Genomic DNA, 21,299 nt, shown 5'->3' with positions numbered 1-21,299 from the left:
TGCTGAATATTTCCAGGATTTTTTGTTGTGATTACCAAGAAAAACTCCTCTGCACTCCTTTAATGGTGCTGTGCAGTTGAAAGGGTTGACAGAGACTCAGTTTAACATTTCATCTAAGACAATCCAGTGTGCCAGGCTGATAAATTCCCTTTCCATAAAATGACTCAGGAATCAGTAGGTCCTTCAGAATGAGAAGAGGTGGGTGGAGGTAAAATGGAAGAAGAATGGAGGTCAGGCATCAGGTGGTTTAAAGGTAGAAAATGTGAAAGTGGAGAAGATAGGGAATGAACCAAGTGGATGACAAAGGGAATTCTAACACCCTGCGGGCAACTGAAGATCGAAATTGAATAGATCGGAAAAAGACATGGTTCAGCAAAGGTAACTTATAATTTTTGTAAAATCATACATCTTCACATTTTTAAAGACACAAAACATTTCTTTAGATAAATGGGTGAAACCATTAGTTGTTGAGAATGTCACAAGTGGGCATTTTCCAGCTGCCCATTGTCTTTTTCACATTGCTTTCAGACAGGACCATCATTATCAACCCTCGGCCAACATTAAGGATTTCCCAAAACAAAATCAGTTTACCCCCTCTCCACTTATCAAATACTCCATGTTCACATCCCTACAAGCAAAGAAATCCATCAGGATATATTGCTGTAAACCACAATGCCTTCTGAGTAATAAAAAGTAACAGTTTATCTCTGTATCCCAGGTAGTAACAGGTTCTGTTGAATTAACAGTAATAGTGAAATACTAAGCTAGCAGGTGCTGTTTTCCTTAGCAATATTCCCAGACAAGTACGTTTCTTTTTTAATTTGTTCTTTGAAGTAGCAACTCTGGAAAGGTCACAACTATTTCTCATCTCAAATTCTCCTCTGAATGTGATGCTGGATGTCCCTATTTCTGTTTATACAACTAAGCAATTTGCTGGACCATTTCAGGGGTCATCAAGATTCAATCCTGTTGTGCAGACTGGAGCTATTTATATAAGAAAGAGCTCACATTTACATTGTGCATGTCACAGTATCAGGAGGAAGCTAAAGGGCTTTGCTGCCCATTAACACTGTTCAAAACGATGACATGTGGCTGCTAACACAGACACAGTAAGGTCATTTGGAAGTAATGACATAGATGCATATTATCTGTTTTTAGTGCCTTCGGTTGAAGTGGAATGGACATGGAAAGGATATTTCCACTAGTAGGAAAAACTAGAACTAGAGGGTACAATCTCAGGCTAAAGGGGCAATCCTTTAAAACAGAGATGAGTAGGAACTTCTTCAGCCACAGAGTTGTGAATCTGTGGAACTCAGCTGCAGAAGGCTGTGGAGGCCAGGTCATTGAGTGACTTTAAGATAGCGAGAGGTAGGTTCTTGATTAATAAGGGGTTATGGGAAAAAGGCAGGACAATGGGGATGAGAAAAATATCAGCCATGATTGAATGGCGGAGCAGGCTCAATGGGCTGAGTGGCCTAATTCTGCTCCTACATCTTATGGTTGATGCATGAATATTGGCCAGCCAACAAGTACTCAACTCTGAAGGGTCTGAATTTGTTTCTCTCTCTAGAGTTGCCAAATTTGCTGTGTATTTTAATGTTCTTAATGTTTTAATTACCAAGAAAAACTCCTCTGCTCTTCTTTAGTAGTCATGATGTGGAGATGCCAGGTTGGACTTGGGTAAACACATTAAGAAGTCTCACAACACCAGGTTAAAGTTCAACAGGTTTATTTGGTAGCAAAACCAACTAGGTTTCGGAGCGCTGCTCCTTTGTCAGGTGAGTAGTGGTAGTAATTGTAGTAGTAGTTTAGTAGTCCATGGCATATTATGACGTCCAGTTGAAAGGGATGACAGAGCCTCAGCTTAACATCTTATCTAAAATAACGCAGTGCTCACTAGCTGGTAAATTCCCTTACCATAAAAGTGATTCGGGAATCAGTTGGCTTTTTACAACAAATGTCTTTCATTGTCCTTCTATTACAATGCACAAGATTTTATTGAACTCAACTTCATAGTTTGCTACAATGGGATATAAATTCATATTTCTGGGATCTCGTCCAGTACAATAACACTATTGTATTTATATCATGACAAACAGATTATTTAAAGCGAGATCATAGAACTCACACAGAGCTCATCATACAGATGCTTCAGACTTATTCAGCACAGTAAAATACATCAACTAACAGAATGCTTGAACTGAACCACAGTGTACACTGCAGTGAAATGCTATTGCAAAAAACAACTCTGACAATTAGATCAGCCCATCTCTGCAGTCAGATGCACAGAGGATACAACCACACTGGTTCCCACTGTGTGACTTCAGAGAATAGGTTAATTGCTTATTTGGAGTGCGATAACACTTCAAGCAGTTTTACAACACTCATTTCACTGTGTTTGAAATCTGCAGGGCAGATTCAGCAACTCCAAGGGTAGCAATTCGGGGCAGCATGGTTGCACAGTGGTTAGCACTGCCGTCTCACAGCGCCAGGGACCCAGGTTCAATTCCTGGCTTGGGTCACTGTCTGTGTGGAGTTTGCACATTCTCCCCGTGTCTGCGTGCGTTTCCTCCGGGTGCTCCAGTTTCCTCCCACAGTGCAAAGATGTGCGGGTTAGGTGGATTGGCCATGCTAAATTGCCCCTCAGTGTTAGGGGGACTAGCTAGGGTAAATGCATGGGGTTATGGCGATAGGGACTGGATGGGATGACACATGACCATCATCAAAGCTGGGGCTGTCACCAATGATGAAATGCCACTGGTTGAACAACCAAGCCAGTCAATGACCATGGAATTATAGACCTGTTTGAGGGATGGCTCACTTTTGGTCACGTAAGTTTGCGTTCAGCGTTGTGTTGATCTTAGCCAGGGTAGTGGAAGAATTGTTGTAATTGATCTCTGGACTTTGTGGGATTCCCAGCACTGATTGCTAACACCATATGTATGTGTGCGTACATTCAGCAGGAGCATGGGAAAGCTCAGGTGTGTAACTCACCTGTAGACACTAGGTATTTGTATGAGATACTGGGCATGTCAAATAAAAGGAACTAGTGAGAAAAGAGGAGCAGCTAAGGAGGAAAATATTAAATTAATCATGAGATTTTAAATATCAACATCATAAATGCTAGAAATAGATTTCATCAAATGTCACGTGACATGCATATAGTCCAGTTAAGTTTCCACCTATCATTCATACATGCTCTTTTTTATCTCATCATTAGATTGAAAAATTGATCTAGGGATCCAAGTTTAGTTTGCCAGTTCATTAGCTAGGAGTCATCACAACAGGATCTGAGAGCTAGAGCAGAAGTGTGACATTCTGCTGTGATTACATTTACAGCCAGTATTTCAAAGGCCAAAATGGAGCAGGAAAGACAAGCTCAGAACCACCTTTTGCTTCATCCCACCAAAAATATGCTTTCAAAGTGGGAGTTAAAATGTTGGCCATGTGAAATTTACATAAGAATATACTTGCAATTCATAGCAAAATGGAAGAATTCCAATGCTCCCTATTTATCAATATGTTATTCAAGCCTCTTGTGCATCCACAATGCCCCATCACTGCTAGCTATGCCTTCAGCTGCCAAGGCTCTAGGCTCTGGAATTCCCTCCCTAAAGCTCTTCATGCTCTGTACCACTACGATACAGAGCTCTCCCCCTTTAAGAACCTTAAAAACAACCTCAGACAGAATGTGTTTTCCAGGCAGCCGAAGTAACCTTTTTAGACTACCGAGTGATGGCAAGGGGTTACATCCAGTACAGGAAAAGGTAAAGGCCATCAAGGAGGCATCGATCCCAAGGAACATCACAGAGCTAAAATCTTTCCTGGGATTAGACGATATTAACAGAAATGGGCCATTCTGGCCTCTTTGCACACACAACTCCAAAATACCACAGAGGGTCTCAGGGAACTTCGGAAGCAGAGGTTTTTTTCCAGGTCAGTTACTGTCTTTCAATTTACTAACCCATTTCCACTCAAAGAACAAACTTGTTTTGACTTGTGATGCCTCCCACACGGGGTTAGCAAAGTGCTGTAACATCACTGGAAAGATGGGACAGAGAAAAAAAAAATCAAATCCTACTTCACCAAGACGTCCGAAATTAGCGTTGAAGGTGGGACCATTCTTCGGGTGTCTAGCGTAATTGTTCTGCTTCTGGGACAATGTCCAATATTAATATAACTCCATAATGGCCACCCGTGTGTATCAAAAAGTAAGAGGTTGGCCTGGAGTTAAGACTGGTGGTCTGGTCTTGATTCCAGCACCACAAACTTGGGTAAAGCAATGTGACCTGTACCAAAAAAATCAAAAACTCCCCCCTCAGCCTCCCTTTACCCATGGGGTAATAATATGTCAGAGACATATGTGGAATTTGCAGGTCCCTTTATGGGTTCCGTGTTTTGAATCATTGTGGACACAGTGGTTGGAGGTGCACCGCATAAATTCTACGACTACTCAGGTTATGACCGAAAAAAGCTTCAGCAGACAGTGAATCTCGGGAGTCCTGGTTTCCGATCTGCTTTCATTATCGATGATTTCCAGAACTTTGTGCAGTCCAACATGTTTGGACTGCACCTTATCACCCATCGTCAAATGAACTGGCAGCACAAGTACGAGGAAACAACCTGCAGCATCCAGGGAGACTAAACTGGCACAACATTTGTTTGATTATGGAACCACACCGCACACCACAATAGGTGGATCTCTAATAGAGCTGTTGATGGGATGATGGTTTTATACCAGATTGAGCCTATTATTCGCAAACTTGTCTGGAAAGACTACGTCCCAACAGGGAAACAAAAAAAGAAACTTTGATCCCACGAGGGCAGGAAGAAAAGTTTGCAATGGGTGATTTGATTCATAAGGAACTTTGGGGATGGTCCCAGATGGGTCTTGGATTCATTATTGAGAAAAAAGACCAGCACCTTACAAGGTCAAAGTTCAGGATAAAACCGTAAAAAAGCACTTAGACCATCTCAAATCCAGGGAGTCCTTACTGGAGTCGGTCCCGTCATCTGCTATGGAGATGGCCACTGCCAGTGCCAGCCCTCAGCTTGAAGCTGACTCCATGGTGGCCCCTCCAGATAGCAAAAGTACAGACTCTGAGATGGAGGCTGAAGAAGCAGGCCTCTGGGTTGAAACAGGACTGAAGGAGAAACCTGCTTCGGTAACTCTGCGATGCTCCCTCTGAAAAAAGAAGGCTCCCTTTCGTTATAAACCCCCTGACTCAGTCCTGCCTTTAACGGACATCAACCCGAGGGTCAATTAAGGCATCCTCACAGCAGAGATGTTCAAAGAGACGTGGACCTAAGGAGGGAGGGATGTTATGATGGCCACAAATGATCAATAAATCCACCTGTGGGCTTCTTAGAATGTGAGGTGCTTTATTGAGTGAATGGAGCTCGCCCAATGGGAAGCAGCCAGCAGGAGCTTTTAAACCTGTAATGTTACTCAGACCGGAGTTGTAAGTCCAGAGGTGAAGACTTCTGATTTTAAGCTGCAAGAACAGCCTTTTCCTTTGGTGCACAATAAAGTATGTCGGTAACGGAAACTGGCATGTGGCTGATTACAGTAAGAAACACCATAGTTCTTAGGTGGTGGGATAAAAATATGTGGGACAGTTGGGTGAGTGTGTAATAAGTTTGGATTTTATTTCAGTAACAATATCTGGAGCAAGATTTTAAAGGACATTATCTCACCGAAAGTAGTGTGTGTTATGACATCAAGTCACCAAATAAGCTGACAAGACACTCAGCATGTACATCTGACTGGAGTACACACGTATTCCACTGCTGTTTGACCAGTTCTCAACTTTTTCTCTATAATGCCATGCCAGCCTATCCCAGCTATCTAATTAACCTTATTCATCTCTAACTTGAGGAAAGCTAAGCTATACTTGTCAACAAATTTTACAGGCTGTTGTGACTCTGGCTTATCTGGCTCATCTACAAAAGAATGCCCTGCATTCAAGTTCAAATGCACTTCTTCTGCAGTCAGTACCATGCAATTGGCAAACACTTTCTTGTAAATAGAATGGTGAGATCATATGACAAACTGGGGGATATCAAGCCTACTCTCAATCAACAGTAAGTGATGAAGGGGTTATTGACAATGCTATCAAGCAGCATTTGCTTAGCAACATCACTGATGCTCAATTTGGATTCCGCTCAGATCATTCTGCTCCTGAACTAATTATAGCCTTGGTTCAAACATGGACAATAGAGCTAAACTCCAGAGGTGAGGTGAGAATGACTGCTCTTGACATCAAGGCAGTATTTGATCGAGTGTGTTATCAAGAAGGCCTAGCAAAACTGAAGTCAATGGGAATCAAGAGGAAAACTGATCAGAGTCAAATCTAGCACAAAGGAAGATGGTTGTGATGTCTGGTGGTCAATCATCTCAGTTCCACACATCACTGCAGGAATTCCTCAGAGTAATGCCCTAGCCTAATCATTTTCAGCTGCTTCATAAATGACCTTCCTTCCAACAAGTCAAGAATAAGAATGTTTGCTGATGATTGCACAGTCTTCAGCACCATTTAAGACACGTGAGATATTGACGCAGTCCATGCCCAAACGCAGCAAGATTGGAACAATACCCAGACTTAGGCTGACAAGTGGCAAGTGACATTTGCCATCATATAAATGCCAGGCAATGACTAACAAAGGTCTTCCTGTGACATTCAATACCGTTGCTAAATTCCCCCCTAATGTCCTGGGAGCTATTATTGACCAGAAACTGAACCCAACCAGCCATGTAAAAATTGTGGCTACAAGAGCTGGTCAGAGACTTGGAATCCTGTGGTGGGTAACTCCCCTCCTGACTCCCCAAAGTCTATCCATCATCTATAAAGCACATATCAGGAGAATAACATGGAACGCTTTCCATGTGCCCGAATGAGTATAGCTCCAATAATATTAACACACTCAAGAAGTCTGACACCAACCAGGACAAAGAAGTTCCCCCCAACCTCTTTGCTGTTACTGCGTAAAATTCATAGAATCATAGAATCCCTACAATGCAGTAAGAAGCCATTCAGCCCATCAAGTATGTACCAACAACAATCCCATCCTGACCCTATCCTTGTAAACACAAACATTTATCCTGTTAACCTCCCTGATCCCAAGGGGCAATTTAGCATGGCTACTCAACTTAACTGCACATCTTTGGACTGAGAAGAAACTGGATCATCTAGAGGATACCCATGCAGACATGGAGAGAATGTACAAACTCCACACAGTTACCCAAAGCCAGAATTGAACTTGTGTCTCTGGCGCTGTGAAGTAGCATACCAACCACTATGCCATTGTACCATCCCCTAGAACTCTCTTTCCAACAGCACTGTAGATGTACCTACACCACATGGACTGCAGCAGTTCAAAGTGCCAGCTCACCACCACCTTTTTAAGGGCAATTACGGATGGCCAATAAATGTTTGTCTAGACAGAGATGGCCACATCCCGTGAATGAATAAGAAAAAACAACTATCAGTTTCAACAGCTCCAGAAATAGCTTTACTGCCAATCCATTCACCGCATTACTAGAGAATTTTGCTCCAAGTTACATTACACAATCTCCTGTACATCTAGTTAATAATAACATATTTCACAGTCTTTGATCCTATTTTACGTTATATAGAATGAGCTCAAAGATCAGCCATGATCTCAGAGTGGCAGAATAGGTTTAAGAAGCTAAATGGCCTCATCCTGTTCCTATGTTTCTGCCTTCAGAGTGGCAGTGAAGCACATATTTCCGGTTACACAGGCAGACCCACAGCTGCCAACAAGTTGCCTTAAGAATGGGGCCAAAATTAATGAGGAGTTTCTGAATAACCTTGCAGTTTGTTTACAATTCAAAAAAGCAATCAAGCAATGGCTTGAATTTGAACTAAATTACCAGGTAATAAGGGGTGCTAAAGGGGAGTTTGACTTAGCATAAACCTCAACTACTGTGCACATTCAAGAGTAACTGCACAAAACTCCATTCCCATAAAAATGAGCCAGATGAATTTTGTTCAATTGCATCAGTGTCCAAGTTTTTCTATCCTGCACATAGCCTGACACACAGCTAAACCCAATCCAGATCCCAATATCCACATATACACTCAATTTCAACAGGGGACAATGTGTAGCAATCTGAAGAGCAAAATCTGGACAATTTACCCCTCCTTAATCCACTGCTGTGAGGTCAGTTGCATTACCACCACTGCCACCCCAGCTGTCATATGTTACCTCAGTCCAAATTCATATTCTTCCAGTCTGATGCCACCATTCATTGCCTTAATTAGCTGAGCATTTACAGGAGCAGGGATGCAGTGTAGTACTATAGCATACTAGTAGTTGCACAAATTATTTCATACAACAATTTGATACAGTAATATGACACTTGCCTTTGGGTTCGAATGTTATGATCCACTACAGGATTACGGAACTACAGTATCTTTATCAATCATGACATTTCAGAATGTCAACATCAGAGTTCTGCCTTTCCTCTGGGACATGAGACAGAGGTCCCGAAGCCTACAAGCTTCTCTGTCTCCCCTCTCTACAAAATCTTTCTGGGTGCTCCAAAGCTGTTAACCCAAGTCAAAAATAGTATGCCTGGATTTGCTAACTTTTTAAAGAGGGGTTTAAGTCTATAGGAGAAATATTGCTCAGTTGGAACGGAATAGTAATAAGTTAGAAGTGAAGAGTTTGTTTATTTTCATGTTTAAAGATTGTTCAATGGTCAAAAGTTAAATTGTTTCATTTTGTTAAAGATATATTTAAACTGTGTTATAAATAAATCTTGTTTTGATATAATTCCTTATTTGTCAGTGGAGTCACTCTTGAAGCAAAGCATCCTTTCCTCACTATCTAAGGATTCAGGTAGATACAATAAATATTTCTGCACTCCTTTGAAGAACGTGGAGGTTTCTTGGCATCTCGCCAAAATTCTTCCCTGAATCATCAATAACATTTTTACGGTGCCAGGTCCGAAACTCCAAGTACGTTACGAAGCCAGGCTAGACTCCAACAATATTTTGCCATAAATATGAGAAAAATGACTTCTCTGAGAGACACAAAAAGGTATTATGTAAATGGAAAGTTTTCCTTTAACCATATTTTCAAACATTGCTCTTGGTAGGGGGAGCATTAACTTGGCCAAAAGGTGGAAAGGGAAGAATGAAGGGAAAGCTGTTACTGTAACAGAATTTTTGCAATGCCTAGCAGCTGGTTTCTGAACATTGTAAAACCTCAAATGTGTGTTATCATAACAGAGAAGGAAGGTCAGTGAGGGTCAGGCAGCCTGAGTGTCAGAATAGCAAGTCAGGGAGGATGACGGTCACTCTGGCCAAATTAAACTCAGCTGTTTGGAAAATGTAAAGACGAACTGCGTTGTTAAAAACAGTGAAAGATAAGGCGTTGGAGGAAAAAGTCATATACCAGTCAGTTATTCTTGTGCACCTCAAACAGCCAGTTCAACTGCAACACATGCTGTGGCTTATCAGCCCGACTAGAGGAGAAACTATGGGAGACTAGACTGGAAACAATGAGAGTGGAGTATCCTCACCATAAATGATATTGAATTTCCTCTAATTTAATGTGCACTATAAAACATCACATGATGCAGTAGGTACTATGCAATCTTTTCTCATCTAGGAGGTCACTTTATATAGAATTGCATAAATCCAACACATGAAGTTTATAAGTAAACTACAGTTGAACCTTTAAAGAAACAATTTATAGAACAGAATTAATGAGAGTTTGCACATTCTCCCCATGAATGTCAACTCTGATGTTGACATTCTGAAATGTCATGATTGATAAAGATCCTGTAGTTCCGTAATCCTGTAGTGGATCATAACATTCGAACCCAAAGGCAAGTGTCATATTACTGTATCAAAATGTCTTATAGTGCACATTAAATTAGAGGAAATTCAATATCATTCATGGTGAGGATACTCCACTCTCATTGTTTCCAATCTAGCCTCCCATAGTTACTCCTCTAGTCGGGCTGATAAGCCACAGCATGTGTTGCTGTTTCCTCCAGTTTCCTCCCACAGTCCAAAGATGTGCATATTAGGTTGATTGGCTTTGCTAAATCGATCCTAGTGTCTGAAGGATTATTGGGGTAAACGTATGGAGTTATGGAGCTAGGGCCTGGGTGGGTTGTGGTTGGTGCAGACTTAATGGGCTGAATGGTCTCTTTTTGAACTGTAGGAGTTCTATGATTCTCAGAGTTGACCTGTATGGGATCACATCAGAATAGGAGACTTACAAGAATTGAGGGGTTTTTTTGTTTAACTTCTTTTTTTGAAGCCATAAAAAGTTTTGTGCGGAAATTTCATTTGCCTGATGAAATGCACAATGCCAAATCTTTGACAATAAATAGCACAGTGAGTGGAAATCAAACCAGCCTTTTTTCACATGCCATTTGTCCTCAAAAATGTACACCAGAAACATTTGCTGATTCTTCAATGTCTTTATGGCTGTGTTTCCCCTCAGTAATTACTGCACCAGATATTTGATTGATTCAGTGTTTCTCCTGAGCAGCACTTACATCAAGTTAAGAAAGAAAAGCAAGACTTTGGTTCAGTTTTCTACTTAATGCAACAACTGCACTGAAAAAGCAAAAGCAATTGGTAACCAGATCTATGTAGAAGGTTAAAGAACTGAATAACATAACTGAAATGATTAGGGTGGAGCTGTTCCCAAGAGACAGTGTCTGTGATCTGGGTATGACAACAATAAAAATGGATCAGTGGAGATGCCTTGGTTGGTCCAGAGACCACTGCAGAAGCAGTACAACACCTAAATAGATCTGATTGTATAATACTGGTGCAAAGTGGCATTGCCAGTTACCCGATTACTTGCATGCTTCTGAATTGCCAATGATGTACTCCAACCCTGGGATTGATTCTGCACTCGTGGTTTAGATCAGATTCTTGTGAATTTCGAAGTCAATTCAATCTTTTCTCAGTAATAAAGCTCCATTCAGAGTCAATATTTTACAGGTGCATTTTGTTCCATTTGTTCTGACACAGTGACGCTAGAAAGGACAAGGCAAGATTAAATAGCTCACCTGCATCTTAACAGCAATAACAACTGAAGTGAGTTCCTTGTCCAATTCCTTTACGACCACCAGCTTCTTTAGTGTTAAACTACACAATCTGGAAAAAAAAACATTCAACTCAGAAAAATGCAGTATTCAAACAAACCAGAAACTCAATCAATTAGTAATCTTGGACAGATCTTGAGTTATGTAGGCTACCTTCTATTGTTTTCCCTCAAAATATACCCTGCAACCAACCAGTATTCATCAGGATGCAACAATATTTTTGGTACCAAGAAAAGTAACAGTGAGGAACAAGGCTGCAAAGTTGGCAAAAATCAGTCCACACCTACAGAACCGCACTTATGAAAAGTAATCCACGCAGCCCACCCTTAAGATAAATTACAGATTAAGAACCATAGTATAACCATCCTCTGAGTGAAAAACTTACCCCTAACATCTCCTCTGTACTTGCTTCCCAGCACCTTAAATCTGTGTCCTCTCGTAGCGACCATTTCAGCCCTGGGAAATAGCCTCTGAGAATCCACCCTATCTATTCCTCTCAACATCTTATAAACCTCTATCAGGTCGCCTCTCAACCTTCATCTCTTCAGGGAGAAGAGTCCCAGCTCCCTCAACCTATCTTCATAAGGCATGCCTCCCAATCCAGACAACATCCTTGTAAACCTCCTCTGCACCCTTTCAATAGCTTCCACGTCCTTCCTATAGTGAGGCAACCAGAACTGCGCACAGTACTCCAAGCAGGGTCTGACAAGGGTCTTATAAAGTTGCAGCATTACCTCCTGACTCCTAAACTCAATCCCTCGATTAATGAAGGCCAGTACACCATACGCCTTCTTGACCACCTCCTCCACCGCGAGGCTGATTTAAGAGTCCTATGGACCTGGACCCCAAGATCCTTCTGCTCTTCAATACGGCTAAGACTCCTACCCTTGATATTGTATTCCTTCATCCCATTGGTCCTGCCAAAATGGACCACTACACATTTATCTGCGTTGAAGTCCATTAATCACTCTTAAATTGTGTCTCATGGTTCTTTATCTTTCTACCAGTGGGAAGAGTTTCTGTCCGTCTATTTTGTCTAGACGCTTCACGATTGCGAGCGCTTCTATCAAATTCATCAACCTTTCCTTCTCTAAAGGAAAAAACCAGCTTCTCCAGTCTCTCCGCGTAACGAAGTCCCATAGTCTTGTATCATTCTCATTAATCATTTCTGCAACAGTCTTCACATTCTCCCAATAGTGCAGAGCCCAGAATTTTGTAAAGGTTCATCATGTTTTTGTACAGTATGCCTCTATTATAAAAATCAGGATCCCATGTGCCTTTTTAGTGACTTTTTCAACCTGTCCTGCTATGGGTCTCTGCTTCTGCACAAACTTTAGAATTGTATCCTTTAGCTTATGTCGTGCCTTTCCTCATTCTTCTGACTAATGCATCACTTTGCACTTTACTCCCTTAAATTGTATCTGCCGCATTTCCCCACGTTCCACTATATGCTCTTGAAGTCACATCCCAAGTTTTGTCTTCTAAGATTTTGAAATCATACACTGTACTCCCAAGTCAAAATCATTAACAGACCAAGAAAAGCACAGTGGCCCCAGGGTCCAGAAGGGATCCATAGGTAGGGTGGTCAGTGTGGAGTTGTGGTGGGGTGGGGGGGTCAGGAAGGACTTATGGGGGTTAGGATGGGGCATTGGGGGAGAGAATATAAGCTATAGATTTGATTTTTTTTGAAAATGTAGCAATTTATTTGTAGCCACTTAACATTGTTGATTGCTGTGTGACTAATTATCCTTTGAGAATCAGTACTGAGCTTCCAATTTCACCATTGTTACAGTCACTCTGCCTACTGCACACAGGTGTAATGAAAGAAACACAAAATCCACATTTATGCAGCACGTTTCATACTGTTCCAAATCAATTCATGGCCAATTAAGTACTTTTGAGTTGAAGTCACTGGTATAATGCAGGCAATATTGTGGAATGGCAGAGCAGGCTTGAGGGGCTGAATTGCCTACTCTGCTCCTAATACATAGGTTTGTGTGTCATTCTGGATGGATGAGATGACCTAGGCTCGATGGCCTTTGTTATCCATAATTACAAAAAGTGGGTGGAATCATGGCTGGAGTTCAGTTTATTTTGCTGCTGATGAAAGTTTACTGTGAACAGGTTATGAGGGGTGATATTGCCAGGTCAAGAGTACATGAAGGGCTCACAGTGAATCAGTAACTTGTTTTACACAGCACATGATTCTCAAGAGTCTTTTCCATTGACTTCAATCATGTTCTTTTGCCTACCTATTGTCCCACTCGACCTTGCTGCTTATAAGTTTTGTGAGCTATTGAAATATTATGATAAAATTGCGTTGCATGGCAGTTATTGGAAATATACTGTAGTGAGAAGCAGTAATCAACAGCCTTCAAACTTGGTCATCATGAAACAGATACAATTATGAACATTCAGTCTTTAAGAACATAAGAAATAGGAGCAGGAGTAGGCCATCTAGCCCTTCGAGCATGCCCCGCCATTCAATAAGATCATGGCTGATCTGTCGTGGCTCAGTTCCACATTCCTGCCCTCTCCCCATAACCCTTAATCCCCTCGCTTATCAAAAACCCATCAACCCGCGTCTTAAAAATATTTAGCGAGGCAGCCTCCACCACTTCAACGGGCAGAGAATTCCAGAGATTCACCACCCTTTGAGTGAAGAAGTTCCTCCTCAACTCTGTTCTAAACCGCCCCCCTTTTATCTTGAGGCTGTGCCCCCTAGTCCTACTGTCCTTTCTGAGTGGGAAGAGTCTCTCCACCTCTATCCTATCCATCCCATTCATCATCTTATATGTCTCAATGAGATCTCCCCTCATTCTTCTAAACTCTAACGAGTACAAGCCTAGTTTATTCAGCCTCTCCTCATAGCTCAACCCCCTCAACTCCGGTACCAGCCTAGTAAACCTCCTCTGCACTCCCTCCAAGGCCAAAATATCCTTGCGTAAGTGCGGCGACCAAAACTGCACACAGTACTCCAGCTGCGGCCTCACCAATGCCCTATACAGCTGCAGCAAGACCTCCCTACTTTTATATTCAATCCCCCTCGCTATGAAGGCCAGCATCCCATTCGCCTTCCTGACCACCTGCTGTACCTGCAAGCTGGGTTTTTGCGACTCATGCACAAGGACCCCGAGGTCCCTCTGCACTGTCGCCTGCTGCAGTTTTTCGCCACGTAAGTAATAGTCCTTCCTACCATTATTCCTACCAAAGTGGACCACCTTGCACTTGCCAACATTAAATTCCATTTGCCAGTTCCTGGCCCATTTGCCCAGCCTATCTAGATCCTTCTGTAGACTCTCCACACCTTCTGCGCAATTTGCCGTTCCACCAATCTTGGTGTCATCAGCAAATTTCGACACCATACACTCGGTTCCCTCCTCCAGATCATCTATATAAATGGTAAATAGCTGAGGCCCCAGCACCGACCCCTGGGGCACTCCACTAGTCACCAACCGCCAATCCGAATAGCACCCATTGACCCCCACTCTCTGCCTCCTATTTGACAACCAATCCTCTATCCATGCTAACACCCTACCCCCAACTCCATGCCCCCTTACCTTCTGCAATAACCTCTTGAGGTACCTTGTCAAACGCCTTCTGAAAATCAAGAAAGACCACATCCACCGGCTCTCCTCTATCCACCGCCCTAGACACATCCTCATAGAACTCCAATAAATTTGTCAGACACAACTTCCCCTTAACAAAACCGTGCTGCGTCTGCTCTATCAAGCAATTCCCCTCAAGACACCTCGCTATTTCCTCCTTGATGACAGTCTTTGTTCATTTGTTGCCCAGAAACAGGAGAAGCACCAGGGCCCATGATTTCTCTTCCTAGCCCCAGTCCCAGTACCAACCCCTGGGAAGTACCACGATATACCTTCCTCCGTCTGACAAACAACTAATCACCACTATTCTGTTTCCTGTCACCTGGGCAACTTCATATCCAAGCTGCCATTTTCCTTTTTATTTCATGGCTTCAACTTTGCTGACAAGTCTATTGGGTGACAATTTATCACAGCCTGTTTAGAACTCCACATATGCTGCAACAACAGCATTACCCTCAGCAACACTTTCTGTTACCTCATCACGAGACATGATGTGCCTTTAACAAATTTGTGCTGGCCTTCCTTAATTAATCCACCTTGTCCAAGTGGCTGTTAATTCTAACCTAGACCCACCAACTAAGTTAAACTGACTGGCAGGGATTGACTCAGAAATCAAGATTCTGGAGACCATCAGCAGGGAGCATCAACTGTCAATAACACTCCATTTATAGTTTGAAACCCGTGACTGCCCACTCAGTTGCAGCGCAGGTAAATTTCGATAAAGTTTTAGGTGCCCATAATTTTGTTATTCCTGAATAAAAAAACTTCCAAAATTAAATAACATCAGTGAATATTAATGGAATTTTATACATTGGTGCAATGATGTGCGTTTCAAGAAAATTAGATTTTCTGTTTATGTTGCGACTTTGTAGGTATTACAACAGCGACTAACTACTTAACTGACTGTAAAGCACTCTGGGAAGTCCTGGAGTTGTGATAGGCAATATATAAATGAGTATTAAATCCCTCCTAGCCACAAAAATCCTTACACTTAGTTTGAAAATGGGTATTAACATTTGCAATTGGCCCAATATCTATGATTTCCATCTGTATTTCCTGCAGTCTCCTCAGATGCATACCACCGGAATCTAGTGATTTATCACCTTAAGTGCAATCTTTTTAGCACCTCTACTTAATTTTTAGCCCATGCAGCATCTTAACTGTCTCCTCTTTCACTATGACTTTGGTGGCATCCTCCACTCTGAAAGATGTAAAGTATTCATTACAACCTCAGCCATGCCTTTCATGTGCTGGCTTCTTTGTGGTCTCCAATCAGTCACTCTCCTCCCTCTATTATTTTACTTTTTATGCTCCAAGGGTAGGGTTTTGGATTCATTTTCATTTAAGCTGCCAATCTCTTCATGCTCTCTCTTTACCTCTCCTTTTCCTTTTACATTTGCTTTCTGAATTTTCAATATTCAGTCTGGTTCAAACTTGTATTACCAACCTACCATTTCTCATGCACCCCTTTTTCTGCTTCATCTTACTCTTACCTTTTTTGATATTCGGGGAATTCTGGGTTTGATTATCCTGCCTTTTCCCCTTGTAGGAATATACCTCAACTGTACCCTAAACTAATGGGCGATTAAAGTTTTGTATGTTGAGAGAAGAATGGCCCTCAGTACAAAAGCCTGGTTAAGAAATATATTAACCGTGGTTCAATCCTTATTTAGTGCCTCAATATAGGAAGTGCAGGATTTACATGTTAGTAGGTCTTTGGAAGAATGCTGTAAATTCAGTTGCCATTCACCTACTAGAATAAAATTTTGCAATATGGGAGAAATAAATAAGCATTCACATTTTCTGGATCCTGAACTTTATCAGTATCTAGACCACCATGAACTATGTTCAAGTTCCTATGCTTTGCAAAAATATATCTAGGCAGTAAAATAAAATGCAAATTGAACATTTCTAGAAATTAAATATATTTGGCAGACTATTCAATAATATTATTGCAGAGAGGTCATGTGTTCTAAAAATTAGTTGTATTCTTCCCAGCAATGCTTTCTCAACTACGTACAGTATATTCAGTATTGTGCTTTTTTGGAACTTTCTAATATTTATTATTGTCATTGGTATTAATCACAGAAGCTTGGGGTAGCAGTTCCTTTTGGGCCCTGGTATTCAAAATGGGGAAAAATTTACTGCATTCCAGTGCAAACATTCACCTTGCTGAGCACCGAACTTAATTTTTAAAAATGTACCTACTTTAAGAGGTAACCTTTTAAATTCGAGATTTGGCAGGCCCATTGTGTTCAATTTTGGGCATCACACCACAGGAAAGGTATTGGGGCCTTGGAGGTGATACAGAATTACAAAGTTTTGAGTGCTAAATTGTAAGGGCAAGGTGCTTAAACTTGGCTTGCATTCCCTTTCAACAAGTGATCCAACAAAGACATTTAGAGTGTTAATCTGATTCAAAATGGGAGATACAGTGAAGCTAATTCCTCTGGAGGGACAATCACGAATGAGAGGACATAATCATAAAATTAGACTTAGGCCATTGCAAAGTGAAATCAACAAACACTTTGTCAAAGGGTAGCATAAATGTGGAACTCTCACCTAAAATGTTGCGCATACAAGGAATCAGTTGGAGTTTGTAAATCTTTGTTAGATGATGGGTAGGTGGGAATATGAAGTTGGAGCCACAGTCTGATCAGTCATTACCTTATTGAATGGTGGAGCAGGCTCGAGGCACCGAATGGCCTATTCCTGCTCCTAATTGATATGTTCATATGTAAGATATCAAGGTATTTGAAACTAAAGCAAGTAAATGGAGCAGAGGGAAATATTCAGTCATCACCTACCGAACAGTACAGCAGGTTGAAGGAGCTGAATGGTATACTCCTGTTCTTAATATTCCAATGAATTTCTGAGAAGTTGCCAAATAGCTCAGTTCCTCTTAAATTGACTTCTTTTTTAAAAAAAGTAAACAGACGCTAGACTTTTAGATGTTCTAAACTGTCCTTAAACTCAAGGTAAAATGAAGTAGTTTGGCGAGGGGGTTGGAATCTGCCTGCAGTCAAGACCATGTGACCTTACACTAAATCCACCTGGAGACTAGAAATGTGACTGGCTTATTAGAGAGACAGAAACTCAAATTAAAACTTCTTGTAAATCAGAACACACAGAGAAACAGCTGACATTTCTGCATGCAAGTTACCCAGGACGAGAGATTGGGGGAAGACTGCCCTCAACAGTGCTGCTATGCCAAGCAGAAGAAAATGACTTTTGTGGGTTAAGCACCAGACTGTGTGCTGGTGAGCATGAGTTCCTGATTTGAAGAAACTCAGAGTTAAAGGCCAAGGAGTCTCCAGACAGTGCCCTGCTAATGTAACCAAGGTAGGTGAGGGCAGTGCAGTTGATGTTGTCTACATAGGCTTTAGCAAGGCCTTTGACAAGGTACCGCATGGTAAGTTGTTGCAGAAGGTTAAACCTCACGGTGATCCAGGGTGAGATAGCAAATGGATACAAAATTTGCTTCTTGATAGAAGCCAGAAGATGGTTTTAGATGGTTGTTTTTCAAACTAGAGGCCTGTGACCAGCAGTGTGCCTCAGGGATCAGTGCTGGGTCCAGTGTTATTTGTCATTTGTATTAATGATTTGGATGAAAATAGAGGAGATATGGTTAGTAAGTTTGCAGATGACATCAAGATTGGTGGCATAGTGGACAGTGAAGGAGGTTGTCTCAGATTGCAACAGGATCTTGATCAATTGGACCAGTGGGCTGATGAATTGTCGATGGAGTTTAATTTAGACAATGCTAGGTGATGCATTTTGGTAGGATGAACCAGGGCAGGACTTACTCAGTTAATGGTAGAGCGTTAGGGAGAGTTACAGAACAAAGAGATCTAGGGATACAGGTTCACAGCTCCTTGAAAGTGGAGTCACAGGTGGACAGAGTGGTGAAGGCGGCATTCATTCAACATGCTTGGTTTCATTGGTCAGAATACAAGAATTGGGACATCTCGCTGAAGTCGTACAAGACATTGGTAAGACCACACTTGGGATACTGCGTACAGTTCTGGCCAACCTATTATGGAAGGGATATTATTAAACTAGAAAGAGTGCAGAAGAGATTTACTAGGATGCTATCGGAACTTGATGGTTTGAGTTATAAGGAGAGGCAGGATAGGCTGGGACATTTTTCTCTGAAGTGTAAGAGGCTGAGGTGTGATCTTAAAGAGGTCTATAAAATAATGAGGGGCATGGGTCAGCTAGATAGTCAATATCTTTTCCCAAAGGTAGGGGAGTCTAAAACTAGAGGGCATAGGTTTAAGGTGAGCAGGAAGAGATATAAAAGTGTCCAGAGGGGCAATTTTTTTCCACACAGAGAGTGGTGAGTGTCTGGAACAAGCTGCCAGATGTAGTAGTACAGGCAGGTACAATTTTGTCTTTTAAAAAGCATTTAGACAGTTACGTGGGTAAGATGGGTATAGAGGGATATCCGCATTTGGGATTAGCTTAGGGTTTAAAAAAAAGGGCAGCATGGGCAAGTTGGGCCAAAGAGCCTGTTTCCTTGCTGTAAACCTCGCTGTAAACCTCTATGATTCCAAGACTCTACTGGAAGTTCGTTCAATTACACTCAGAAGATTGAGTGAAGGTGGTGTTATTTAAAAAAAAACTTCAAGTTTCACCCTGATTAAACAGGAAGAAGAGATCCTGTTCAAGCTGGAAGGAACTTGAGCCTTTATACAAAAGGCCACATTTCTGCTGAGAGTGTGGTATAATGTATACATGTACTGAGGGGTTCAAGTTAAGAAATTAACAGGGAACACCTTTGAGATTTCTTCAGGATATAGTAGGAGGTTGTGTTCTCCATGTACACCTATGACTGTGGCCAAATTCGCCTCCAATTTGATTTTCAAGTTTGCTGTTAACACCACCGTAGTGGGTTGGATTTCCAACAATGATGAGACAGTACAGGACTGAGATAGAGAATCAGGTGAATTGGTGCGGCAACAATAATCTCTTCCTCAATGTCAACAAAATGAAGGAGATGGTCATCGACTTCAAGAAGCATAGTGAAGAACATGCCCCTGTCTACATCAACGGCGTTGAAGCAGAATTGTTCGAAAGTTTCAAGTTTTTAGGGGTCCAGATCACCAACCACCTGTTCTGGCTTCCCCCCATACTGACGCTATAGTTAAGCATACCACCAACACCCTTACTTTCTCAGAAGACTAAGGAAATTTGGCATGTCAGCTACAACTCTCATCAATGTTTACAGATGCATTATAGAAAGCATTCTTCCTGGCTGTATCACAACTTGGTATGGCTCCTGCTCTGCCCAAGACTACAAGAAACTACAAAAGGTCTTGAATGTAGCTCAACCCATCCTGCAAACCAGCCTCCCTTCCACTGACTCTGTCTACACTTCCTGCTGCCTCGGCAAAGCAGCCAGCATAATTAAGGGACCCACACACTCTCTTTTCCACTTTCTTCCATCGGGAAAAAGATACAAAAGCCTGAGGTTACGTACCAACCAAGCAGACTTTTCAATGAACCAACCTTGCATTAAGTTGATCTTTCTCTGCACCCTGGCTATAGCTGTAACACTACATTCTGCACTCTCTCGTTTCGTTCTCTATGAATGGTAAGCTTTCTCTGTATAGCTTGCAAGAAATAATACTTTTCACTGTATACTAATACATGTGACAATAATGAATCAAATAAAAAAAATGTATTAGTAGCTTGCTACGTAATGCTGATTTTAGCTTTTTTAACAGAAGTCTTGAAACGTGAAATCTTGTCATATGATTCTTAGCGTTGGTCACAGAAAAATTAATTGCTTTTAAAAAAGTTATTGGTCTCTGGCGATTCTAATATTTCTCAAGTGAATGGCTATCGCAAAACTGTTTTGGCGCATAAATTGAAACTAAATCTCAATGGACAACTGCACCATTATTTTCCATTGTAGCTTGCACCTAAAGATACATCAACATTGTTGTCATCAGTGTCTGAAACATGCGGCTGCTGTATGAATGGTGAAAGAGATGAAACCCTGACTGCATTGTCTCAGTGACCCCAAATTCTCAGTGCACATGTATTTATAATGCACACAGTATTGCTTTAAGAGCCACATTTTGAATGTTTGGACAGTGCCGCTACAACTTGCATTTACGTAGCTCATAAAACATAGTAAAATATCCTATTTTTTTTAAGGATGTTATGAAACAAAACTTGACACTGAACCAGATAAGGATGTATTATGAAAGGTGACCAAATGCTTGATCAAAAGATTTGTTTCAAGGAGTGTCTTAAAGCAGAGAGATATATAAGAAAAACAAGAAGTTTATGAAGGAAATTCCTTAGGATCTAGACAGCTGAAGATATGGCCACCAACGATGGAGCTATGAAAATTGGGAGTGCGCAGTGATCCTTGTAGGTTAAATCACTGAAAGAACCTACGGAGCAAAGTATGTGTGATCCATGGAAAGATTTGAAAACAAAGATGAGCAGTTTAAAATCAAGGGATGGCCACTGTAGCTTTAAGGATGATGGATAAACAGAATTTGGTGCGGGTCATGGCAGAGTTGAGAATATGAAAGACAGGATGGGAAATAAATGAGTAAAATGGATTACCAATAAAT

General features: G+C 41.4%; 1 protein-coding gene across 5 annotated transcripts in view; it reads right to left on the bottom strand.

Annotated features, from left to right (window-relative positions):
* pacs2 (phosphofurin acidic cluster sorting protein 2) overlaps positions 1–21,299 on the bottom strand; it is a 237,464-nt gene that overhangs the window by 97,651 nt on the left and 118,514 nt on the right. For all 5 annotated transcript variants that reach the window (XM_080203026.1, XM_080203027.1, XM_080203028.1 and 2 more), the window contains one exon: positions 11,063–11,150. In XM_080203026.1, the coding sequence (XP_080059152.1) occupies positions 11,063–11,150 (88 nt within the window). The remainder of the gene's footprint in view (positions 1–11,062; positions 11,151–21,299) is intronic.

This window comes from Carcharhinus amblyrhynchos, chromosome 14, assembly GCF_965287045.1.
Source record: "Carcharhinus amblyrhynchos chromosome 14, sCarAmb.v2.hapA, whole genome shotgun sequence".
NCBI classification, from domain to species: Eukaryota; Metazoa; Chordata; class Chondrichthyes; order Carcharhiniformes; family Carcharhinidae; genus Carcharhinus; species Carcharhinus amblyrhynchos.
This window is presented reverse-complemented; position numbering and strand designations above follow the sequence as displayed.